Genomic DNA, 27,361 nt, shown 5'->3' with positions numbered 1-27,361 from the left:
AGTACTGACACATCTGGGACGCCAGGAGGCCATTCCAAACCATCAGTTTGGCTTCAGGAGACAGCATGGAACACCGGAACAGGTTCACAGAGTTGTGCACCATATCCTTGGAGCCTTTGAAGAAAAGATGTACTGCTCTGCCGTCTTTTTAGACATCAAACAGGCGTTTGATCGAGTTTGGCACCTGGGACTGCTGCAGAAAGTGAGGACCACCCTTCCAGCCCCATTTTTCGCGTTGCTATCCTCATACCTTATTGGAAGAACCTTCCAAGTGTCAAGGGGGCAAACAGTATCCTTGACTAGACCAATTATGGCTGGAGTACCACAGGGTAGTGTTCTAGGCCCAACACTTTATACTTTATTCACAGGAGATATGCCAACTCCCGAGCCAAATATAGGAAGTACAGATGCAGTACTCATAGCGACCTATGCAGATGACACCGCCATCTTATCACGTCACGTATCTGCGCAAGAAGCTTCAGACTCACTACAAAAATATCTGGACTCTTTCGGACGCTGGGCAAAACGGTGGTGTATCACCATTAATGCACAAAAGTCTGTACATACTACCTTCGCCACTAGAAGAGGAGATTGCCCAAGCGTTGCATTGGGGCCCACTATTCCCAAAGCCTCAAAAGTAAAGTACCTTGGTATCACTCTTGACAGAAGGCTGACTTTTAAAGCGCACATAAGTCAAGTAACCTCAAAATGCAAAAGCAAGCTAAAAACCCTCGACTGGATGCTGAGAGCTTCAAGCAAGTTGTCTTACAGCAGCAAGGCCGCCATCTACAAGGCAATAGTTGTCCCAACCTTCGTATATGGTATCTCTCTATGGGGCTCCTCGGCGAAGACTACAAGGAACAAAATTCAGACCCTGCAGAATAAAGCACTACGCAGATGGACTGGAGCCAGCTGGTTTGTAAGAAACTCAGTCTTACATAGGGATTTAGCAATTCCCACAGTTGCTGAACTCATTGGGCGACACAGTTCAAGATACGCGGACAGACTTGCAGCGCATCCTAACCATCTCGCAAGCAACCTGGCTATAAACAACAATAGGCGAAGACTGAAGAGATTGCATCCTCTAGACAATATTAGAACTAATTAAGATAGTAGCTACAAGTGCAGAATAATTGGCATATCTGCCCTCCCATTAGTTAAGGTTTAGAGCTAAATGCGCTATAGAGTCTAAGACAATAAGCTGCAACAAAATAAAGAAATAAAAACGAAAAAAAAAAAAAAATATGTATATTTTTAAATAAAAATTATATTAAATAAATGTTTGATATCATTTTTATTTCAATAAAATATTAAATTGGCGGTAATTTTTCAAATACAACATCGATATAGGAACCGATCGCAACTATTCGTACGATAGTTTTTATCACTTTCAAACACTTGTTTACAGATAGCAAACATCTATCGAAAATTTCCATTATTCCAACATAAACAAATTGTTATATTACATAATTAAAGTTTATTAACTAAAGCTGGAAAAAATACCAAATTATATGTATATATATTAAACATCTAGCCACTAATATCGATATAGTTCAGATAGAAATCAGAATTATAAATCGATAACTGTTATCGTTGCATCGATGTTTTCTAATATCACTGACATCTCTAGAACAAATACAACAGACTAGTCGACGGCGACACTCTTTGCATGTGTGAGTGTGCGAGCTGGTCATACAGTTGTGAAAAATGAGCTGCTAAGAGCAGTAGAATTAATAGTTAATGCGCCAGTAGTAGCCGAAATTGTTAATTTGTCTTCTACACATAAATCGTGCTAATTTAATTAAAAGTTGTTTTAGTGCATGTATGTGTTGGACGGACGATCAACGGGGTGGTGTAGTAAAAGATATAAAAACCAGTTAAAAACGGGTGAAAGAAAGAAATTTTATATGTGTGTGCGCAAGTGTGAGTGCCTGTGCCTATATGTGTGAAGAAAAGCAATAACAACAACACCAACAACAACCTGGTCTCGTATGTCCGCTTTCCTTGCTCATTACGGTGCTTTTCTGTGCCCAAAGTGCAGGCAAGTGCAGCCTGGAGTAATCACAAGCAGAATCGACGACAGGTGCGTACAAAAGGGTTTTCTACTTTCTGTCTACTCTGTTTGCTATGTATTGATTGTTCGAATGCTCGCAGATACAGCATCCCATCACAATAGATATTAATTCATTCAACCAAAAATTTTTTATGTATAAATAAAGTGAAAGGTGGTGGCACATCTTCAGCCTTTTGTCTGTCCCCTCCCATACAAATAACAAACAAACAACATGTAATTGTAAACTACTAATATTATACTAAAATATATATATATGTATATATAGATGCTAAAGCTCTATTGTTGATTAATTCAGTGAAAAGAAAAATGAGAGTGAAGAACCACTGCCAAAGCGTAGAGATGTGCGTGTGTGCGAAAGAGATACAAGTAAGCCACTTTCATGATAACAGATATAACAAATTGGCAATCGATAAATAACAAATTGTTGCAGTTGGTCTCGATTCACATGCAGCTGTGCAGCTGGGCGGAACCAGTGTATACATAATGCACTAAAGTAGATAAATAATTAACCGCAAATGTTCTCGTCTATTGTCAACCACACACTCACAAACACACTCACGCAGACTACAAAGCTTATGTCATAAAGGAAAATATATGCATTAATATTTGGATATATTTAAGATAATGTGCAAATAACGATTTTCCGTAACCAACCCCCAAATAACCAAAAGCACCATAGCAACATTGACAGTTATGTTTATGACCTCAGACATGTATTTCTTTTTTGTCTTTCCTTTTCGGCCATTTCCTACCTCAAATGATTTGAGTCATGCAATCTCAGACATTTGAGGTTATGTCCGATTTTAGCCGGGTAGTTTTCTTTTCAAGGGTTGCACTTATTGATTTTATTATTGAAGCAAAATTGTACAACCGAATATTGTTTAATAACAGCTTACACAAACATTAAAAATAATTTCGTTCGGCTAGAGGAGTTGGTATGGCCTGACCAAAAAGCGTTAAGTGTGTTAACGTTTTTTAATTTGTGTTGCCAACACGTGCCCCTTACAATTTTCGTTTTCTTTGCTCCAACAAATTCTCAACTTTGAGAGGGCGTGCCCCAAAGGCAATGAACACTCGACGCAGGTGGCACAAAGAAATCTCCAAAAAAAAAAGATACAAAAAAACCCATTTGTAGGCAAATTAAATTTCCAACAAACCGTGAAGTTGGTTAGTGGGTTTTGCTGTTTTGGCCAGAAGATATGATTTTTAGATGCATTCATTTTTGTTTTTCTTTTACGTCGCTTCGCCATTTAAAACTCTTTCTATCTCGCTCTCTTTCTCTCTCTCTCTATCTGCTGTTATCTGCCAGACGATTATTTGCCGTTAGTTGTAGTTGGCAGCAGGCGCTTTGTAAATTATTTTTTATCGATTGCTTTCACGCTTCCGCACTGAACAATTCAATCAGACCAACGGACAGACGGAACAATTGACTTTTTGCTACACTTTTTCTCTCATTCTCGTGTCTATTAAGTTCTTTCTCTTCTTTTATTTTATTTTTTTTTGCCAGCCATCATTCATTTACTGGCCATACTTTTTGTTGTTGCTGTTCTTGTTGGCTGCGCTGCTCGTTTGTTCCAAGCGGAAGCGACGTCATTTATGTAAATTGTTTGCGTGACATTGCTATAGAGAGTCCATATTATGAACCGGTATACGCACGCCCCTAGGCATTAAATGCAAACAATTGTTACCACCAGAACGAAAGCCAATTCAGCCTATCTCCCTCACCCTCGAACGCCATACTCTCTTTCTCTTTAATGGCGGCTGCGCTTTGTCAGCCATAAGCAGTCAATTTGCCATAAAACAGAAAAACAACAGTACAACTTAAATTTGCATATGGCACGCTGATAACTTAATGAACATCAAGAGCAATGAGATCTAATAGTTAAGAGTATCTTGAGTTATGTTAAATTTTTTAGTAAGAAATTAACAGCTGAGCAGCAAAAGGCAAAAATGTTCCTTGTTCTTTTGTAGATTATAATTGTATGATCTGTTAAGCTGCTGTAATGCTGAAGATTTTCTGCAAATGTTATTTCCTTTTATGACAGCTTTTAGCATTCATACAGCAGAGAAAATTTCCTCAATATTGAAATCGAGAGTTGTATGCTTTTTACAGTTAATGATCCCTTAATATTTAAGTCTCGTAAGGTTGACAATTCATAATTTATTCTTAAGCAGAAACATAAATAGTTGCTAAACAAACATTTTATTTAAACAATATTATTTTTATTATACAATATTATTTTATTAAACAATTTTTTTCTTATACAATATGACATTATTCAAAATCATTTATTTAACAAAAAGAAAATTAATTATAATATAATACTAAACAAAGGCATTTATTATTATTAACAAAAGAAAACTTAAATATATTAACTAACTAGACTACATTACACTGCACTGCACTGCACTTCACTAAACTGAAACTGACCCGGTCCAGGTCAGGTACGTGACTGATTAGACGCAGCAGCCGACGCGCCTTTTATAGCTGAAGAAAGGTCACTCAACATAGGAGCAGAGAGATTTAGAGAATTTTTTTTGAGCAGGTTTTTGCACTCAATTAGCAAGCATTGAGTGCATTGAGTGCATTGAGGAGTTAGATTATTTAATGTCTTAAAATGGCTGAATTGACTAAGAATCTATATATATATTATGTAGTACAGACACACATACATACATACATACCTATAATGTCGGTTACATATATTAGCACAAAAACAACATGCCCTTTAGATCAATTAACAATTTGTCAGATGTTGTCTATGCTGTCTATATATATTTTATGATCATCCACACAAATATATATTATAAATAAATATAATTATTGTTTACCCTTAGCTTTTGGCGTGTGATTCAGTTTTTTGACTAGACGGCCAAAACTGTGTGCCATATACGTGTGTCTTTATGTATTTTCTTGATATTATTTTGGTGCGTTGCTCCCCGAGCACATTTATTATTATTTATATATATTGTATAAATATGTTTTTTTTTTTCATATTTGTTTTCAGTTCATTTTATATCACGTTTTATTTCATTTTATTTTTTGTATGGCATTATTCATATTCGCTGACAGCAGAGTTGAGCAGAAACAAAAAAGACGGCAACAACGTGACTATAAGAGAAACGCATACTTAATTTGTAGTTTATCGTAGGCAAAGTGCATTGAACCGATATTTCAGTGCAGCTAAAGCACCCTGTATAGGCAGAGCTATAAAGGCTCATAATGTGGAGCACAAAAAGATGAATATATACACACAACTATATATATATAGTCATTTGTGTATGTGTTCGACTTGGGGGCAAGTTTTTGAAAACATTTAACCGTTTCACCTCGCTGAACTTTGCGCACGGAGCAGGTAATTTAAGCAAACAACAACAACACTTCAACAAGCTGCAAACCAATTTGAATCTATGGCGCGCCAGATGAAAGCATATTACTTTTTTTTCGTTGAGTTTGTTAAAGGGCAAAAAAAAACGAAACAAAATAAAACAGTTTTATTAGTTGCCGACACAGAAAAAAATGTGTGTTCCCACATTAACTGAGTTTCATAGTTCATTTTTATATATTCAAATTGCATTTAAATTATTTACTTGACTTTATGATCTTGAAAAAACTTTGGCAATATGAAAGATAATTAAATTTATTTAAAAAAAGTTTATAATTATTTAAAGATATTATGGAATTGGAAACACCGTCAGTCAACATTAAAAGACCTAAATATTTGGGGATCATTAACTGTAAAAAGCTTTAAAGTACCGATTTCAATATCAAGGAAGAGAATATTTCCTGCCACACTGTTAATGTTAGAAATGTTCTCGTTAAAAATATAATATACAAATAATTTTGTATTTTCACACTTGTAATATGTTATATGTATGTGTATCATATAGTAAATATATACTAAATATATTTGTATTGGAATTACTTTCTATTCTGTTCACATATACCTATCTACAACAGCTTGTAATTTCTTCTCTCTTTCTCTCTCTCTGTTACAAAACAACTATAACACCTATCACACTATTTTTGACACTCATGCAGGGTATTTAAATGGCGCACAGCTTCAACACTTCTCTTTCCTACCATGTTTCATACAGTTTATATATATTTACCTTCAAAGCTTATATGTATAAACGTTTGAGTAGCTACCCAACAATGCAGAGATCAATTTTCTGCTTGCCTGCAAGCAACTTAAATGATAAATCACTGTTAAATTAAATTTCACCGTTAACGGTTCCACAAATTCGTACCAAATATTGACCTAGTCAACGAAATCTGAATCACCTTAACGATGACATACTGTTTTTTTCATTGCTTTCAAAGTTCATTCGATCATTCAGAGCATTGAAAAGTTTGCAATAAAGCTTTTGCATGCACAAAGCTCAGCTGCAGAGCTTTTAAAGAGCGCAAGCTAAGAGCAGCTCGTCAAAGTATTTCTCTTTATTTAATTTCTGTTCGTCTGTTTGTTTTTTATTGTCGACATTGGCGGGGTTTTTGCTGCAGTAAAACAAAAACACATTTGTAAAGAAATACTTAACCTTATGCCCTGAAGGTTTTCAATTGTAAAATAAGAAAGTTGAGCCTGGTTCAAATGCATATTATATAGGTTATGCATATATATATATATATATATATATATATATATATATAGTGTGTGTGTGTGCATACTATAAAGAATAACCTTTGTTAAGTGCTTAACAATTAAACCAAGCTAACAACAACAGCAACAACGACAATAAAATGCAATTATATGCAATCAGTTAACAGCTGCTGCTGCTGCGCTGCTTGTTGTAAAATGTCATTTGCCACGCCTATTTCAGCAGCAATTAATGCGCGTGTAAACAAATTCTTAATATTATTTAGTAAGAACAACAAAATAATATAAACAAAGACAATTTGCTTACGTGAAGTGTACTTTTTGTCGTCATCAAAACAGTTCTATGTTTTTTTATTTATTTTTTTTATTACTATTCGCTTTGAAATGTTTACATTATTTTAATACATATATATAAAATATATATGGCTTTAATTATGCAATAACTAAGCGCATTATAATAATTACAGTGAAAGCCCACTAGAGCGCACAGCTGAGCTGTTAATTGTTTATTGCGCTTGTTTAGAACATTTCTATAACGTTTATATTATATAATATTAAAAAATACACTTGTTTATTAATTAAATAAATTAATTAATTAATTTAAAATTTAAGATTTTAATATTATTGTCGTATATTATTTTTGTTAAACATATTTTATATTTTATAATTGATATGAATATATATAGCAAAAAACATTGGGCCAGTATAATTAAAACGTATTAAAATATATTAATTTTAATACAAATTTCTTTGCCCTTTTTCAACTTTCAAAAAGCTAAACAATTTATAAATTAATTTAAAAAAAATTCTTTTCAAACTTCTTTTGGTTTGAAGTCTGTATAAACTACAAATACATACAACTATATTATTGTGTTAGCCTTTAGATATGTATAAAACAAATGCATAAAACATTGAAGCAGTATACAGTATAAGACTTCAGGTATATAATGTCACATACATATGCTCAAAACACATTATCCGCCTATAGAACAAGCACTTAAAGGTCTTAGCTCGTAGCACACACTCCCAAAACATTAACCTATATATGAATATAGCACAAGTTTAAATATATGTCACTTTGACGCTATAGAATACCGTAGTTCTACAACTTTGTATGGTTATTGCGTATAAGACTTACCCCTTTGCCGGCGCATAGAAGTGTATAAATACCTTACGAATTCCAGATTAATGCTGATTGATAACAAATATTCACTTTGTACGTAACTTAATATTCTGTTAGATTAAGTAACCTTGAAGCGTTCTTTTTCTTGCTGCTCAGCCCCCCACTTGGAGTCTTTTTTTCTTTTGACGAAATTAGAGAATTAAAGGCAACCGCACTATTTGGTTTTATACTATATGAACTATATATACATATATATATGTAGACTATGCGATAAGACAAACAACATGCGAGCCAACTAAATTTCTCTATAGAGCATTCATTTCACATATATCTATGTATATATATATATTTATAGTTAATTTGTATAGTTTGTTATTTTTGTTTTGTTTTTGAAGCTCTTGAGAAATAAACAAAGTAAAACATTTGTACGAGTGCAAATTAATTAAGCGAAACAAAAACAAAACGAAAGCTGAATGAAAAAGTGTGACTATATATATATATATATATATATATATATATTATAGCGAGAGAGTATTACGTATTATATACCCTATGACATTTTAGACGACGTCAAGAGCTTTTCAAACTGTTGATAATTAAAATGCAAAACCTTTTTAAATACAATTTAATCAAGTTTTTATTTAATGTCAAATATACGTATTTTTCGTCTGACAGTTTTTTTGTTTTATAATATATAATATAGTACTATATTCATGAGTCAGAATACTTAATAATGCTGCAAAATATTGGCATAGGCACACAAATGTAAATTGTCTGTTTTTTAAATATTTTATGAATGGGATAGGCATTACATAATTTCTTAACAACAAATGTAAACAGATATATAAAGATATATAATAAACTTGAGCTATATCTAATAGTTATTTAATTAAAATATATAATGTCGGATTTGAACTTTAATAACTTATTTTCCGTATTTATTCAAAGCCCTGGCCTTGATTTTTAAGTTGTTTCACGATTAAACATAAAACTTTCGGGGTTCAAATGGGTTCAAAATCAGAATACACTAAACTTTTTTAAATTCTCTATTTTTTGTGGCTTGGTGAGATTTGTATTTTTATTTAAATTTATATATTTTAAATATTTTTTGATAAATCATTAATAGTTTTTATACAATTATAATTATTTAAATAAATAATTATATATTTATAATAATTATTTAAATTAATAATAATTTTTGTTAAATACTTTGAATTATTTTTGCCAATGTTGTTTGCTTAAATTAGAATTAATTGCATTTTTATCTCGAAAACTAAGCAAATAACTTTCCCAATAGAATGCCTATTTGTAACATGAGTATTATGTACTCTATTACTGCACCTTATCTCTAGGGTATTGTGCAGTTGAAAAATTAGTCATTGCACAATGCAAATGCGAATGCACATATATCATTATCTAGTTGTTGTTGTTATTGTTGTTGTTCTCAGTGTACTTAACTGAAGCCCACGCGCGGTTCAAGTTGTTTACGTTCTGAGTTGTTGACGCCAGCTAAAGATACAAATACATCGACATAGATACAGATACAAAAACAGCAATAGCTACAGCTACAGATACATTTCAAGTAGAGCGACAGCTTCTTCTATGCCCACATTTATGCGAGTCGGGCCCACAAATTACAGCCAATCGGCGCCGCGTAAACATGCAACAACAAATGAATGATGAATACATATACATATGTTTATATATATATACTAGATATATACTTGTAGATATCTTTGTATCTCATAGAACCTGCCGCGTTGCCTATGCGGAAATGTTGTTGGCCCTTGTTGTTGCTGGTGTTGTTTCGCATTGTTGTTTGTTATTGTTTACCCGCCAATTGCAGCGCCAATTCGATATTAGAAATAAGCTCTGTTACACGTGTCGGCAGTCGTAGATCTCATGCGAATGGTTTTTTAGAAAGATTTTTTTCTAATATGAAAGTTAACTAAAAGTTTTTGATTGCCAATTACTTTTGCTCTGCATAAATCAATGATTAATTATAGAAAATAATAATATATAATATTATTTTACACGCTATTCACATCACTTAAAGTTACATGTAGATAGAAAGTTTGATTTATTTTTAAATATGATAATGTATATTTTTTTATAGATCTATTGATTAATAAACATGTATTAAATTTTACTTTAATAAAACTGGAACTTAAAAATACAAGTAAAACTGTTTTTTTTATTTATATACTGGAGTTCAGAGTTCAACTTTTTTATGATGTCCCCCAAAAAAACCTGTGATACAATTACCAAACAGAAATCATGATAAGAGAAGACCCCGCTATAAATTATAAATAGTTAAACAAAATAGCACCAACCGCCTTATCTTTAGATATGTTTTAAAGCACTCATATATACATATATATCAGATTAGTAAAATATATATATTTATAAATATACATTAAGTAATATATATATTAAATGTTTAGCAAATAATTATGTATTTTAAATGCTGTTAAATAATTTCGATAAGATTTAATTTCATTTAGTTTAGACACTGAAAATAAATGGTAAAAAAATGAAATTTAGAGTTCTTTCAACCGAAATTATGTTTATTCACGCCAATTGTCAGTTTCTATCCAAATGGAACCCTAATGCGTAGTATTTTTTGTTAGTTTTGTTGGCGTTAGTGTTTGTTTGTTAGTGTTAGTGTTGAAGGTACGAATAGCGCTATACACGCGCTCTATGCTTAACAAATTTGACCTTGATATGATATTTTTTCATTCGCCGGGTTATCTGTTATGCTCAGCTAGAAATAGCCGGTTGTGAAAAACACATACAGCTACAAGTATATGTGCCCCTCCATATAGATACATGTATATGCGGGGTATATATATATATATATATATATATATTGGTATAGCTATATTCATGTTTATATGTATTTCGCGCATGCTCGATTTAAGGGGCTCGTCTTGAGTTGCCTCTCGAGTTGTCTTTAAGTTTGCTCTCCACAAATATTTCATTTGACGCTTTAAATTATTTAAAATATACATATATATATATATATATATATATATATATATATATATATATATATATATATATATATATATATATATATATATATATATATACATATATATAAAACATGATATAATTTACTTTTGACAGCTCTCTAATTTATTTAAACAAAAAGTTTGGGAGTTTATCAAACATTTTTTTATTGAAATTCCTATACAAATATTATTGTATATTTAATTACTTGTTTCTTTGCGTATATCCTATGAAACCGGATGTTTCCAAATGCAAATTCTGCTAAGTTATGCTCGCCATAAAACTACAATATAAAAACATGATCAAGGTTAAAGCAAAGTTGAAAGCGAATGCGAAATCAGAAAAAAAGCACGAGAATATAACAAACTAGAAAGCTTAACATATAGACAAACTGAACTATTAAGATATATATAAAAGACTATAATGAAAAAATCTAGTCTAGAAACTGTCAACAAGCAATAATATAAAATATATAAGTAAATATATACATTCGTATAATATAAAAAAGAGGAAAACTTAACAAGAAATTGTCAACAATGAAAATATATGTATTAAAATGGGGAAATTATAAAGTCTAGACTAAAAAAAAGAACTGTAGTATATATACTATCCAAACTGCACGAAGTATTAAAATTCGATGATTAAATTCAATTATTTCAAGTTTATTTCCTTGTTTATTAACTAACGTTTAGTATCGCTTATAAATGAATACCTAAAATCTATAGATCTCTCAGTTGTTGGCTACAATTTCTGAGGAGATGATGTTTCTCTTGTATAGTTGTTGGTACTTCAAAGAAGTTGCTGATTTAATTGTAGACTCTATAAGATTTCTAAAAAAAATGGAGTAGAATCATAGTGGTACATCAAAATAATAATATTTTGAATATAGTATTTATAAATATAAATGTTTTTTTATAAGAAAATTCATATTTTCAACAGTCTCGCATATTTCTTATCAGCTGGTAACGCCAGAGCTCTGTTGCACATCTACTTAAATTGTGATGGGTAAATCGTACCAAAAGCCCTGTCATATCTAATACTCATTTGCACTTTGTTTAATCTTTCATGTGCTGTTAGGTTTTGATATTTGATTTCGATTTTAAAATTTGTTTTGCTTTAGTTTTTCCAAAATTTCTTCGTGCAATTGCCACACGTTAAGCAAGTGTAATAGAAATATCGAAAAGCAGCGAGTGTACACAGTAACGTAAGAATCATACGTGCGATAGCACGAGCTCAATTCGAAAGATTAGGCAGACGATAAGCAAAACAAAGCAAAAAAAAAACACATTTCTCTAAGATGGACTTTTTTTATTTAAAGCTGGTTTTATTTCTGTTGCACGCAGCTGGTCACATCGACCAATTGAAGTTGCATCTCTAGCCAAAGAGCAGAGGGTGGAATGAGGCGAATTGAAGTTAATTCGCCCAGCTAAGCATACGTTATCTTCACCACGGCTCTCGTTCTCTCTCTCTCTCTCTCTCTATGTCTCTCTGTTTTTGCTGTCACTGCTCTCTTTGAGTGCACTTATCACGCGCTTGTCACACAAAATCTTATCAAATAAAAATAGTCAGCAGCAAAATTTTTGCCAGTTTTACAGAAAAAGAAAATTTCTTTATATTTCTTTCAATTTCATCGTGTTTATTTTTGCTGCGCGACGTGCTATCTTTGTTAATATTCATATTTTAATTGAATTTGTAGTGTTCAATTCAACAAAATCTGGGTAAGAAGAACCAGTTTAATTTAACAAGCACCTGAAAGAGCTATTTTTGTGGATCGTGTTTAACCTCACTAGCATTTTTTAGTTTTTTATATTTATAACATTATTAATGCATTTAAAATTTTGCACAATTTTAAAAATATGTATATACATATATATGTGTGTTAATCAGCCAATCGGTATAGCCCATTGTTAGTACTATTTCCATTAAAAATAACTTCTCTAATTTGATCCGCAGAACTTATGTTCGCACAGTAAAAACTTTGAACGTTGACTCATTTTCTTTTTACTCGATACTACGTCCATAAATTGTTGTGCTTAGATTAGATAAGTTTCTATACATGTTATGGTGTACGGGCTTTATACACATGTACATACAAACACACATACACATACATATATGGACACGGAACTAATAATCAAATAAAGCTAACCTTTATACTATCTATAATATCGAACAATTTAAAAAACAACACTGCCACAATTTCTTCTACGTACACAGATAAATATATATATATATATATATATAAATAGATTTATATATATATGTATATATATATATAAAGCGAACGATATCCTATCATAACATATATAGAGGAAAAGAGGATAATTATATATATTGTTACAAAGATGCCGCTCTTTGCCCGTAAATCGTCGAAAAGCTCCTCCGATCACAGCGATATCAGCCAGGATAGCAAAGGACGTAACAAATCCTACGATTCCAATACACAGAACAACAATAACAATCAACAGAATAATAACAATGATGTGGACAAGAAGCCGCCATTGATCTTCCATTGTCAATTGGCACATGGCAGTCCGACGGGCTTGATCACTGGGTTCGCTAGCGTCCGGGAGCTGTATAAAAAGATAGCCGAATGCTTTGATATATCCGAAGATGATATTTTATTCTGCACCCTGAATTCGCATAAGGTGGACATGACACGTCTGCTGGGCGGACAGATTGGTCTAGATGATTTTATATTTGCCCATCGCAAGGGCCGGGCCAAAGAGATTGAAATAATCAAGACGCAGGATGCTTTGGGTCTAACCATAACAGACAACGGTGCGGGCTATGCGTTCATCAAGCGCATCAAAGACGATTCCATTATCGATCGCATCGAGCACATTTCGGTGGGAGATCACATCGAGAAGCTGAACGGAGTGAATATGGTGGGCAAACGGCATTATGAGGTGGCACGCATGCTGAAGGACATTGGGACGGGCGAGACGTTTACGTTGCGCCTGGTCGAGCCGGTGCGCAGCGGTTTCCAGGGGATCGGGCCGCGTAGCCAATCGCGTGCATCCGGCTCGGCGCCTGGACTCAATGCCGGACGCAATTATGGCTCCGGCAAGGAAACGCTACGCTTCAAGGCCAACGGCAATGCACAGATTGAACCGAAATTCGATGAGGCCACCAAAGCGGGCGTCGAAGCCATCAATGGATTGCTGGAGTCCTTTATGGGCATCAACGATACAGAGCTGGCTTCGCAGATCTGGGAGCTGGGTGACAACAAATCGAATTCGATGGACTTTGCGGAGGCTATCGATAGTTCCGATTTGGAATCTTTTGGTTTTACCGATGATTTCATTATCGAACTTTGGGGTGCTATAACAGATGCGCGTCGTATAAGCAAATAGAAACTAAGCGGATCCTAAGTGATCATTCATAATTACAACAACAACAACAACAACAACAACAACAACAACATTTGCATTTTTGTTACAAATAATAAAACTAAATCAAAATCTAAAAAGAAAAATCTATAAGCAACTAGAAAGAAAAATCATTTTTCATCAGCTCTTTTTATTATTTCTCTTAATTGTTAGATCTTAGCATAAACATATCGATAAAAACATATATATATTTACTTATATATATGTATTACATACACTTGTATTTATTTGTATGCCCTGCATTTGCCAATTATTTTGTATTTGTTATAATTATCTATTATAAATATATATATTTATATGCATACAAATTGACAAAAAACGTAGCAAGTAACAAGAGAAAGAAGAAGAAAGCAAAAATATATTTTACATTTTTATATATTATATTATTTTGGTACAATTTGTTCAATGTACATAACTATGCATTTGTCTTTAGTTATTATTTATATCTATAAACAAATTTATAAAATAAAACTTAAATTATTTACAATTGATTTTAGTTTTTATTTAATCTTATATATTTTTGTGTAATTTTTAATTTACGGTAAGTTTTTAGTTTAGTGTTTCATTTCTCTCAGTGTAGCCATGTTTTATTTATCATTTGGCACTCGACAACAATTTGTAGACACATTTTGCAAAAAAGATTCCACCAAGACAACAAAACTATGACAAATTTTTCAGCATATATATTTCGAATTTTAATTTTTTTCTTTTTTTTTTGCAAGTATGAGAAGGCCGTGAGCACGTGCGTTTTCGACTCTTGGTCGAATTTTCTTGACGGCTGCCACTCAAACATATATACACACATACACCTATATGTATTTTAAATACGTACAGCCATTTCCTGTCGATCGGTTAGTTCAGAAAGCTTTGCGGAGCCTTTATTACGAATGCAACATCGGACGACGCGACGTCATCCCCATCAATCCACATTACACATACACAGCGACACACATACATATATACGTACATACTGCAATTGCAAAATGTACAACAGCAGCTGCTTAAGGCACAGCTGATAAGCACAGTTATTAAATTTATGGTTGTGTTTGAATAACTACAAGCACAAAGAGAGCAATGGCAAAAGAGAGCGAGCGGGAGAGAGAAAAAAAACAGTCCAGCAGCAAACAGCTGCTCAGCAACAAACCATAGCAACAACTTTTCTTGACAACAAGAACAATGTTTTACAAGATACACTTTCCGGTTTTACAGGTTTTTTTGCCTTCTCCTTCTTCAGTCAAACAAACATAGCGCAAAGCTCTTTTTCTCTTAAGCATTGCGCGCAACGTGTACGCCGCTCTCCCACACGCACTCATACATAGACAGTTGCTTAATTTAATTAGCTTTGGCAGACTGCTGTTCGACTAAAAAGAGACGTTGCTGTAGCTTGAACGTTCAGTTGTGCAAGCGCTGTCGTCGAAGCAACAGGCAAGACGGAAAGACTTAAAACGTTCAACACAAAGAACCTGAAAAAACTTGTTAAAAATTTTGTTCATAAATTGTGCCAGCTTTAAAAAAACAACAACAAATAAACATTAACTATAGCAAATTATTTCAAGTTCTGCTGTAGCAGAAATAGAGTAAGGCCCAACCTGGTCTTGCTAGTTTTTCGTGGAAATCCAAAAAATAATTAAATAAAACAAAAAATACCAAGGAAACCACAAAAGCGAAATAAATAGATTTTCAAAGAAGAAGAGCCAAAAGAAGACAAAAAAAGCAACGAAGGTAGCGGACACATAAAATTTCCATTATACTAGAAACGTGTGCAATTCAATGTGATTTTTCTTGGCACACAAAATTGTTCGACTTTGTTCCTGTTCTTGTTTTTAAACAGGGTGTGTGAGTGTATGTGGATATGTGTATGTGTATGTCTTGGACTTTGGTCGTGACTCAACACAATTCACTAAGCAGCATTGCCACTAATAAATAAACACAAACATTAAAAATTTGTTTAATACACGTCAATTGGTTGGCCCGCTGCGCTGCTTACGACAAATTAGCTTTGCTTATTTGAATAGCGTCTGGTTCGTTAACAGTTGTTGCTGCTGCTGCTGCGAGTAATTGCATTGTTATAAATCCCGTTCGCACTCTCTCCGTCTCTTTTCATTTGCAAGTTTTTATGCGTTTTGTTTTGCTTGTGTCTTTTCGCACGTTGCGTTGCGTTGCGTTGCGTTTTGTTTTGTTTGCAGGTGAAAGTAACGACGCCGACGTCGCGTGATAGGTGGCGTGTTGTCTGCGTTACCATTGGGCTGAACCAAATTGAACTTATTTAAACAAACCCGATCAGATCTAGTTGTCATTATTCAAAAGAAAGCGTTTATCAAAACTCTTATCAACTACAAGACGAACATGTCTAAGTGCTACAATAAGAGTATCGTCCATAACATTTTTGACCATTTCCTTTGCGATAGCAAAAACAATAAACGTTCAATGATAAAAATAAAAAAGATCTAGCTAAAAACTGGCTGACAACAATTGTACATTGACCTCAACAGTAGACGGGCAAATTCTAAACAAGTGTTTTTTTTTTTGTATTATTAAATTATTGAATGCCAAAGACTTTGTGTGTATGCGTTACTATTTCTAGAGCAGTTAAACCCGATTTGCCTACACATACTTATATACTGAGAAACGCACAACTTAATCAACATGTCACTGGGCTGATAAACACAATAATTTACTTTTTATATATTTACAAATCTATAAATGTGCTTATGCATGTGTGTATGTGTGTGTTTGTTTTAAATGCCGCCTTGTGAAATCGCGTGATGTTTTCCAGTGGCATGTGAAATGAGTAAGCGCTTGTGTATGTGTGTCTCTCGACGATATGATTGTTTTATTACACACAAACATAAAATCGGTAAAACACGCCACTAAAACGGTTAACTATCACACCATCTTCTTTTATCGATAACAATTGCATAGATATGCATGCATACACGCACTAACACATATATGAAAGCTCTGTTGCCAAAGCCGCAACAATTACAGTTACACCTTACGTATTGCGTCGGCGGGCTTTGTCTCAAATGTTTATTTTTAAATTAAATATAATATGGCTATATCTACGTAACTTTAAAAACTCGCTGTTAACATAATATCAAATATTACACAATACGCAAAATGTACTCAATATGGTCAGGCAAATATATTATATCCCAAAGCGAATTTAAGCAAATTCGCCTTCCATTTCAGTTATCTCAATAATTCGCTATTCATATTTGTTTTGCTTGCATTCGCAATACATTAACCTTGACTTTCAGAGCAAAGCAGAAGGAAGACATTCGCAAATTGAAAACAGTTAGCAACAGCGACAGCAACAAAATAAAAATATTAGCATTTTGAGCCAATTTCTTGTTTCTTTCATCTTTTGCATTTATTGCACTTGTGGTTGCATTTAAAATGCCACAAAAGACTTTGATATATGTCGCAAGGGTTTATTTATAAGCATAGCGGAAAGAAATCCATATAATATTTAAATAAATCAATGTATGACTTACAGCTGTGTTTTTTCTGTCATTTACAGTTGCCCGAAGATTGATTCAACAGCAGAGCGAACGGATCGCCAACAACAAGTGCAATAAAATGTATTATTATTAAGTACGCTAACACATACAATTCAAGCCGGAAGAATCACGCACAAAAACTAAGAGCGAAAACGAATTAAATTGAATCGAATCTAAAGCGATATCGATACAGATACAAGTGTGCATATCGATTATTAAAGTTCAAGCAAAATGAACAGTTTGGTGCGTGTTTTTAGCAATTTGCAAGACTTTTACAATGACATCAATGCAGCAACACTGACTGGAGCCATCGATGTGATCGCTGTGGAGCAGCCCGATGGCGAATTTCTATGTTCGCCCTTCCACGTGCGCTTTGGCAAGCTGGGTGTGCTGCGCAGTCGCGAGAAGGTGGTAAGTAGCAGGGAAAAGAGTCGGTACTGGAAGGATTTTCTATTAATATTGCATTTGTTTTTTGTTTTTGTTAAGGTGGACATTGAAATCAATGGCGTGCCCGTTGACATACAAATGAAATTGGGTGATTCGGGTGAGGCGTTCTTTGTGGAGGAATGCCTGGAGGATGATGATGATGAGTTACCCGCCAATTTAGCCACTTCACCCATACCAAAGAGTTTTCTACAATCTCTGAACAACAAGAGCATAGACATACTCGAGGATATGCGCACAGTTGACAAGTAGGTGACACGTAGATTCCATTGCCAAATTGCAGCTAGCTACATTAAAAGATCATTATCATTAATATAGAAGCGCTAGCGATGATTTGCAAATACCGTTGCCAATACCGCGTCGTAACTCAATTGATCTCTCCAAGGAGGAGCCAAAGGAAATTGCTGTAGAGGGCAGTAACAAATTCGAGAATCAGGCCTCCGACTATACACACCGCAGGTAGACATAGCTTTGATAGAAATCTTGATCTCAATCTCGAAGACGATATCCTTATTATTTTGTTTTACTATATCTACAGGCACACGGACAACACGCTGGAGCGACGCAAATTGAGTGAATCGCTCAAGGAGTATACCACACGAAAGATGCGTGAAGAATGGGCAGAGCACGAGGAGCTATTCCAAGAGAAAAAGCAGCCCGAAAAGCTAGAGAAAATGCCGGATACAAAAGCGGAATTGGAAGCGAGAACAAATGTGGAATCACAACCAGAATCCATTGTGAAACCACAAGCTTCATCACAACCCGAAGAAAAGCTAGCTCAAACGCCTCCATCAGCCAAACCGGAAGTTTTGATAACGACACCAACAAGCACAATTGCGGAGGCAGCAACAACTATCTCCAACGACACCAACAAGGACGATGCCAAAAACAAGACAAAGAAGCGACGCAAGAAGTCGCAAATGAAGAAGAAGAACTCACAGCGCAAAACATCATCGAGCAGCTCTGCGGGCAGCGCCGCTGGCGGCGATATGGCCAACGCAGATGCCAACTCCATCAACTCGATGCTGGCCAGCAACATCGATGAGACCGACGTGGTGGCGTTAAAATCTGTTTCTAAGACGACCACCAATTCCTCCTCCAATGATGAGCAGGCATCGGCCGCACTCCTAACCGCACACACGGGCAATGATAGTCCATTGAGTGAACTCAACCATGCTGCCACGCCCACGAGTTCGATGCGTCATGATCTGGACATACATTTCTTCAGCGACACAGAGATAACCACACCAACGGGTATTGGCGCTGTTGGAGCTGGCAGAAATGCGGGCCGACCATCGACGCCCATACAAAGTGACAGTGAATTGGAGACAACAATGCGGGATAAACGTCATGTTGGGGACGATGAGAATAGCGCGTTATGGAAATGGGGTGAATTACCCACTCCGGAGCAGACCAAGGGAACGGTTAGTGCTGCGGATGCACAGCAAAACGAGCGGCATTGGATGATAAGCAATATGTTTAGCTTTATGCGGCGGGCGAATCGTTTGCGCAAGGAGGGTGCCACAGAGGCGGGCGACATCTATCTATCCGATCTAGAAGTGGGCAGCATGGATCCAGAGATGGCGGCTCTTTACTTTCCCAGCCCCAAACCCAAGGAGACGGATCGCGAGAGTGGCAATGGTACTAGTCTGCCCCATTCACCAAGTTCCCTGGAGGAGAATCATAAGAGCTTGGATTCGGACTTCGATGAGACCAACAACAAACAGCACGCACCACATGGCAAGAAGTGCGTAGCTGCTAGGCGAATGCTATTGCAACGCGACTATCAAGAATTTATGTCTTATCCACTGAATTTATATTTGAATAGATATTTGGACTTCGTGGCCATGTCCATGTGCGGCATGCAGGAGAATGGTGCACCGCCCAAGGATGACGATTTCGATAGACAGCTGGTCAGCTATGCAGATGTAAGTTTTTAACCTTGCAAACCGTTTCAGCCTGAACCGTTAACAAACCTATCGATTGGCTGCATGAAAGCGAGTATTGATATATTTCATATCGGCGATAAAATGTACTTGAATATTTTGTCTGGTCTATAGATGATCGCATCTTTGATAAGTTTTATATCAGCCTACTACAGATAATTATCGCTACCAATCGATAGGCTGGTAAATAGTTATCTGTGCAATTGTCTGCACTTCAACCCACAACATTGCGTTACACAGCACTGCACGCTGCACAAATTAACAAAAAGAAAACAATACAAATACAAATACAAATGCATTTATACTCATGCTTGCCTGCCGACCCGCTGTTTCCCTACTATAGGTGTGCAAAAATCCAAATATGTTCGCATCACAAAATCTAGTTGTACGTCTGAATGGCAAATACTATACCTGGACGGCTGCATGTCCCATTGTCATGACAATGATAACATTCCAGAAGCAACTAACCGATGTAAGTGTTGTCTAATGCCCGAATAGAATAGCTTACCTGTATTACCTGTACCTTGAAATCTTCTAATGCTTCTGTTGTTTACTTTCAGGATGCCATAGAGCAGCTTATTTCGCCATCTACCCAAGCTGCGGATGATGACAAGCCGGAAGCGTCGCACCAAACGGAACATCCTGGTCAAACCAAGCGTTCGTGGTGGAACTGGCGTAGATCTCAAGATGCGGCGCCTAATCAGGCGAAGATTCATAAGAATGGTCCAATGTCTAAGGATGAGAAGGGTAACGTTCTTTAGCAATAACTCTACAAATTGATTTTAAGCCAAATTTAATCTATTTTAGATGGCGATCAGGCCGCTGTTAGCACACAAACATCGCGCCCCAATTCTCCAGATTTGAGCGATCCAACGCTTAGCAAGAGCGATTCGCTAGTAAATGCCGAGAATACTTCCACACAGGTGGATAATCTGGAGGAACTTACCATGGGCTCCAGTAAGAGCGATGAGTCTAAGGAGCGCTATAAGAAAACGTTGCGCCTCAGCTCGTCGGCCATTGTGAGTGCCTTTTGAAGCTATTCCTAAAATTCTCATAATCCTATCTTCTCTTCCTCCCGTTCTTCAGAAAAAAACTCAACCTTAAGGATGGCATGAACGAAATCGAGTTCAGTGTAACGACCGCTTATCAGGGCACCACGCGTTGCAAGTGCTATTTGTTCCGCTGGAAGCATAATGATAAGGTTGTCATATCGGACATAGATGGCACGATTACCAAATCAGATGTATTGGGTCATATATTGCCCATGGTTGGCAAAGATTGGGCGCAATTGGGCGTTGCTCAGCTATTCTCGAAAATTGAACAGAATGGTTATAAGTTGCTCTATCTATCGGCACGCGCCATTGGCCAGTCACGCGTGACGCGCGAGTATTTGAGATCGATCAGACAAGGGAATGTTATGCTGCCCGATGGTCCATTGCTCTTGAATCCCACTTCATTGATATCCGCCTTTCATCGGGAAGTCATTGAAAAGAAGCCGGAACAATTTAAGATCGCTTGTCTCTCGGATATACGGGATCTATTTCCGAAAAAGGATCCCTTCTATGCAGGTTACGGCAATCGTATTAATGTGAGTCGCACTTTATTGTTGGATCATTCTAAATACTAATTAGTAAAAAATGTTCTGTTATGCAGGATGTATGGGCCTATCGAGCTGTTGGCATACCCATTATGCGTATATTCACGATCAACACGAAGGGCGAGCTGAAACACGAATTGACCCAAACATTCCAGTCATCGTAAGTGCCAGATATCATATCATATATGTAGCTGTAAATGGTTATGGTCCAATCATTAATACATTTGTTAACCGTTGGCTCAGAGAAAAGCTTAAACCAGCTAAGTGCCGAAAAGATCATTCTATTTACTCATGATAGAAAAGCTCGCTGTTAGATTTCATGTGCTTTCAAACGTTGGTTTTTAGGGAGCTATAAATCATACGAATTCCCTTAATTGATTAACCTCATAAAGCAAAGCTAGGTGTCTAGTTCATAAGTAATACTATATATCGTACAATATATGTATATGTGTGTGTAGGAACTTCATTTAATGTACTACCAAAAAATTCACACAATCAGTCGCAAATCAATCAAGAGCGTTGAGAGTACAAACAAATTCTACTCAAGCATTTCGATTGTCAAATTTATAGTGGCTACATCAATCAGTCGCTCGAGGTCGATGAATACTTTCCCCTGTTGATGCAACACGATGAATACGAATATCGCACCGATACTTTCGAAGATGAGGATTTGCCTGATGAGATACAATTCAGCACCGATAATTCCGATATAGACGACGATAGTGATGATATCGATAATGATGATGATGATGACGACGAGATTAACGTTGACAATGATGATGATGATCAGGATATGAGCCTCATTATGGCCGGCCGACATGGTGCCAAAAATGAAATATTATTAGCTTCGCCACCAAAATGGCTAAACTAACTTAACCTATGACTAAGTCAAAATATGGGAATTATCCTAAATTGTGATATTCAAATATTTGTAGCCATTAAGTTTATAGTATTAGTTTATAGACGGGAGCACACCTTTGATAGCTGCAACTCCCAATTTATTAATAGCCATAAGTTAAAGAATTATGAACAACCCACACGAAGTATGCCTAGTCTTAAAAGCTGGCGAACAATCAGATTTAGATCATAAGCCTTTTAGTTTAAATTGTTTCTTTTTTGCTATTAAGTTTTATACACAAATAAAATGTGTGCATACTCTTTGGCTGTTTATCATTGAGACTTTTTTCATTATTGCAAAGCACGTGGCATGAGTTTGAGGTTAGGTTAGGTTGCGGCACAACTTTGAGGTTAGGTTGCAGCAAATTTTTGAGGTTAATTTGCGCTAAAATCGAATTTCTGTTGCATACGCTTGGGCGCTGAGCCAATGGCAAACATACAATAATATTGCATAGTTTACGTCGATAATTTACTTAACTTTATTAACATTGATTGCTCTCCTATAGGTACTGCAGCATGACGTACATTGTGGATCAACTGTTTCCGCCCGTGAAGCATGATGAAGTTTGACATCGAGTTCTCCAACTTTAACTATTGGCGCGATCCCATACCGGATCTGCCCGAGCTGGACACGGAGCTGGTGGCGCCAAATAAATTAGATATAGCCACACTGAGACCCATTCCAGAGAAATGAATAATTCATAACAAAAACATACATTATCTAACATATATTTAAACAATATTCCCATTAATAATATAGTCAAAAGCTTTCTATCGAGTTATATATTTCATAAAAAGAATGGAAATGTTCGTTTCGCACACTAAATTTATTTTTCAAAAAAAAAAAAGAAATTTAAAAAAAATATTAAATTTATTAATTGAAATTTCTAAATACATTATGCGTATGTATACTTTATGATTAAATTAAATTAATTATATATTAAGTTTTTTTGTCAACAACCAGAGAAAGTGATTTAGCCTATTTTTGCATTAAACAAAGTAATATTTAGTTAATTTTGATTTGTTTTTCAAATTTGAGCTGAATTTATTTATTTTAGATTTTTTTTTAATGTTTATAGATATTAAAAATCAATTGTAAACTGAAATTCCCGAGCTACTATATTGAAATCTTGTGATTTATGATTTAAAAATATTCTTTTGTATTTCGCTTACATTTATAATTTAATATAATTTCTTTTGTGATGATCAGCTAATGATAAACTAACTATGCTTATAATTAAGTTCTTGCGCTGCTGGGCCTAAATCATTGCTTAAAAGAAGTATGATAATTAACTCTGCTTAGCCTGAAAACAAAAACAAATATATACATTTAAAAAAATAAATATTTCAAATGTTTAAATAAAAAAAATATTTTAAACGAACTTTATACATATTGACATTAAGTGAACTTCCTTAAACCATCTCTTGGGATTAGGTTGCACTGCAAGTCAACTAAAACTTGCCTTAACTAGAGCTGCCTTTAGTTCACAAGGCGTTCCGAACTCTCGACTGTTCCAAAATGAGGTTCACTTCTAGTTCATTGACGATTTGATTTAAAATTCTACAGTTCCAGGCACAATAAAGACAGCTGAAATCGGAATGATGATTCCAACCAAGTTTATGTACTCTGATTCGTGTTCAGAGCTTGCCTTGACGCGGTTCTTATTACAGTTCATAGCCAAAGGAAAACCTGCTCGAACCGGTTCGCTGTAAATTTTGAATACGAGATGAGCTGTATAATTCGTAAACAGAAAAATCAGGCGACACTCAAACTGGGCAAACAAAAAAAATAAAACATAAACTCAAGTTGCAGTGGAAATTTTTCAAATGTTCATAGACACAATTGTTGACGTTGTTGTTGTTGTTGTTGTAGCCATTGTGTCGTCTAGCATGCATACATAAACATGAGAACATTCGAGTAGAAAATCTGCGATTATGAACAAACCACAGCCCCAGCCGCACCGAACAATCAAATCAACGTTGAGGGAGGCGTGGGCCAGCGAAGGGGTCGTTGCTGGGCTGGGGGTAGTTTTGGGGGGAGGGTGATGCGCTAGCATCTCTCAGCACAGACATGAGGGCAAGTATTTGTCAACGTAATTTTTGCCAATTCAATTAATGCTCATTTAAAGCACAGCGGCAACAGCCAACTGCAGCAGCGGCAACATCATGATGATCATCATTATTCGCATCATCATCATGATCAGCATACAAAAGCAGCACAGCTGCCTAATGGGGCAGACATTATCAGAGGTTATCAAAAAAGATTTAGCATGATTTCAATAAAGAAATCACTCGAAAAAATAAGGATATATATATATATATCTACATATATACATGCATACATACATATATAGATATATATCAAATATATACACATATATATATATGGTTTGATTATGCCTTTACAAAAGGAAACGAACTTAATTTTTATAAATTATAAAACTTATTTTTTCAAAAATATATACTAATTTTTTTAAATGTTTGTTATCTACATTGTCAAATAAAGCAAAAATTATATTTATTTTTTAAAATTATTGACAATTTAAATAATTTTAAAAATAAATTTAATTTTGATGTATCTGAAAATTAAACCTAAAATTATTGTTATATTTAAAAATATTTTTTTAAAATTATTTTGTTTAAGCAAGTTAGATATATATATAATATATATATATTATATATATATAAATTAATTTAAAAAAATATAATATATATATATATATATAATAAGCTTAAACAAATTAATTTTAAAAAAATATTTTTAAAATATAACAATATATATATATATCATATATATATATATATATATATATATATATATTTGAAATTGTTGCTAATATTTTTAATTATGTCAATTTCATTACTTTTTAAAAAACTTTCAATTGGCATTGGCATATTGCAAAAATGGTTAGTTAACCGAAAACTGTTGTTTTTAATCAATAATTGAATTTTACTTATATTGATTAATATATCTGATAAGCAAAAAAAAAACATTAAATAAGTTTTAATTGAGTTCAAAGTGGGTCATATTATGAGGTATTTAGAATACACTGCGAAACAATGCGAAAAGCTACAAGTATATCAATGTGCATATATAGATATAGATCTATAGATACAGCCAATCTATAGATAAATATTTTCTGTACTTTTCCACTTTATTAGGCAGTCAGAAATGATAATAGAAAGAGAAGAGAGGGAGGCTCTTGAGCGAGATAAGAGCAGTTTTAGGCTGATTATGATGATTATAGATAAATGCCAGATAGAGCCAGAGGTCAAAGCGCACTGGGGAATTTCTAGCAAATGCAACAAAGGGTAAATTCCACTTTCAATATATATGTATGTAAATATATCTAATATATAGAAATCTATATATGCAGCAAAATAGCTCATATTAATCTATGCCTTAGTTAAGCGCTAGTGACTTTTAAAGTCGACTTAAATTCCAAATCCAATTGAAATTTTTGACGTAGCCGTACAAATCGTTGACTCAATGAAGCTGCCCCCATCGCCGCCTTTCAACGTCCCCCCCGCCGACGTGAGGCTCGCTGGCGTTCGGTGGCTCGAGTCGTGCGCCCCCAATGATTTGTATAAAAGCCCAAGCCACAGGGCAGTCAATCATTAGTTTTCACTCTGGTGCCCAACACAGCTAAAGCACAATCCAAAAGCCGCAAACGCAATCGAAAACCAACAAATCCTGCAAACATGAAGAACGCCGTTGCCATTCTACTGTGCGCCTTGATTGGCCTGGTAAGTGTGCCACGCCCACGGGCCTTAATATGTTCCTCTAGCTAAATCGAGATTCGTATCCAGGCCTCCGCTGCCGAATACAAGCTGCGCACTGCCGAGGATCTGCAGAAGGTGCGCAAGGAGTGCGCCGAGGCCAACAAGGTGACCGATGTCCTTGTTGCCAAATACAAGATCTTCGAGTATCCCGACGATGAGGTGACACGCAATTACATCAAGTGCATTTTCAACAAATTCGACCTGTTCGACGACACCAAGGGCTTCAAGGTCGACAATCTGGTTGCCCAGCTGGGCCAGGGCCGTGAGGACAAGACTCTGCTGAAGGCCGATGTGGAGAAGTGCGCCGACAAGAACGAGCAGAAGTCGCCGGCCAGCGCTTGGGCCTATCGCGGCTTCAAGTGCTTCCTCAGCAAGAACATGCCCTTGGTGCAGGCTGCCATCCAGAGAAGAACTAAGCGTTCCCAAACACTGCGCGCCGCTCCACGCGGCGCCTCCCGTCAAGCAATCGCCCGCCAGCAATTCGAATGTTGCGCGCGCTCAACACAAACTTTTTGTGCTACTTGCTGCATTTTCTTTAAAATTTAAATAAAAATCGTATAATAGCGAACTTTAAAGCCAACATTTATTTTATTTTGAACACATACGTGCTTTATATATATATTATATAATTATGCAAACCATAATAATAATTCCGGGGCTATGAAAAGTTTCGTCCGATTTGTGGCCAGCCATAGCTCTGCTTCTTCCTCCCAAAACCTTGTCCCACCCAAGGAAAGGCCATAGAAAAGTTGTTTAATTCGTTTATATTTCTTCATCTTTTTCGGTTCTTATCAAATTTTTCTTGTATACTATTATGTATCTTTATTTAGATTTATTTTTCGGAAACATAAGCAAGATTTATAAATTATCTTGTTTTTTTTTTTTTGCATGTTATTTATTTATTTTTTTTTTTTGTGGTGTTTTCATCTTTTCCTTGTCTGCACTTTTTTCATAATCTTTTTTCTTTATATTTTTTAAATCCTCTTATTTTT

The 27,361-nt window shown here is 35.1% G+C and overlaps 3 protein-coding genes across 4 annotated transcripts; all 3 read left to right on the top strand.

Moving 5' to 3' along the window:
- Nucleotides 1-1,646: 1,646 nt before the first annotated feature.
- On the top strand, nucleotides 1,647-23,304 carry LOC115482843 (phosphatidate phosphatase LPIN3-like). The gene is given in 13 exon segments (XM_030223082.1): nucleotides 1,647-2,083; nucleotides 17,723-18,113; nucleotides 18,189-18,394; nucleotides 18,465-18,605; nucleotides 18,685-19,893; nucleotides 19,975-20,074; nucleotides 20,436-20,564; nucleotides 20,653-20,839; nucleotides 20,900-21,110; nucleotides 21,179-21,680; nucleotides 21,746-21,849; nucleotides 23,093-23,153; nucleotides 23,155-23,304. Coding segments are annotated over 12 exon segments (3,156 nt in total). The 5' UTR covers nucleotides 1,647-2,083; nucleotides 17,723-17,933; the 3' UTR covers nucleotides 23,281-23,304.
- LOC111600781 (PDZ domain-containing protein GIPC3) lies at nucleotides 11,858-14,251 on the top strand. 2 transcript variants are annotated; one of them, XM_023317065.2, is made up of 2 exons: nucleotides 11,858-12,011; nucleotides 13,118-14,251. In XM_023317065.2, the coding sequence occupies exon 2, from the start codon at nucleotides 13,153-13,155 to the stop codon at nucleotides 14,161-14,163; it is 1,011 nt and encodes a 336-aa protein (XP_023172833.1). In that variant the 5' UTR covers nucleotides 11,858-12,011; nucleotides 13,118-13,152; the 3' UTR covers nucleotides 14,164-14,251. The 2 variants fall into 2 exon arrangements, with proteins under 2 accessions (XP_023172833.1, XP_023172834.1); XM_023317066.2 differs by having other exon boundaries at nucleotides 13,089-14,251.
- A 2,908-nt stretch (nucleotides 23,305-26,212) lies between the features above and the next one.
- Nucleotides 26,213-26,856, top strand: LOC115482839 (general odorant-binding protein 99a-like; the record flags this gene model as incomplete). Its single annotated transcript, XM_030223077.1, has 2 exons — nucleotides 26,213-26,333; nucleotides 26,397-26,856. Coding segments are annotated over exons 1-2 (505 nt in total), but the record flags the coding sequence as incomplete, so codon positions are not given.
- Nucleotides 26,857-27,361: the final 505 nt, after the last annotated feature.

This window comes from Drosophila hydei, unplaced genomic scaffold (assembly GCF_003285905.1).
Source record: "Drosophila hydei strain 15085-1641.00,03,60 unplaced genomic scaffold, DhydRS2 tig00000110-arrow-arrow-pilon, whole genome shotgun sequence".
NCBI lineage: Eukaryota > Metazoa > Arthropoda > Insecta > Diptera > Drosophilidae > Drosophila > Drosophila hydei.
This window is presented reverse-complemented; position numbering and strand designations above follow the sequence as displayed.

Coding starts and splice junctions, on each gene's coding strand:
- LOC111600781 (XM_023317065.2), top strand. CDS start 13,153: ATGCCGCTCTTTGCCCGTAAATCGTCGAAAAGCTCCTCCGATCACAGC.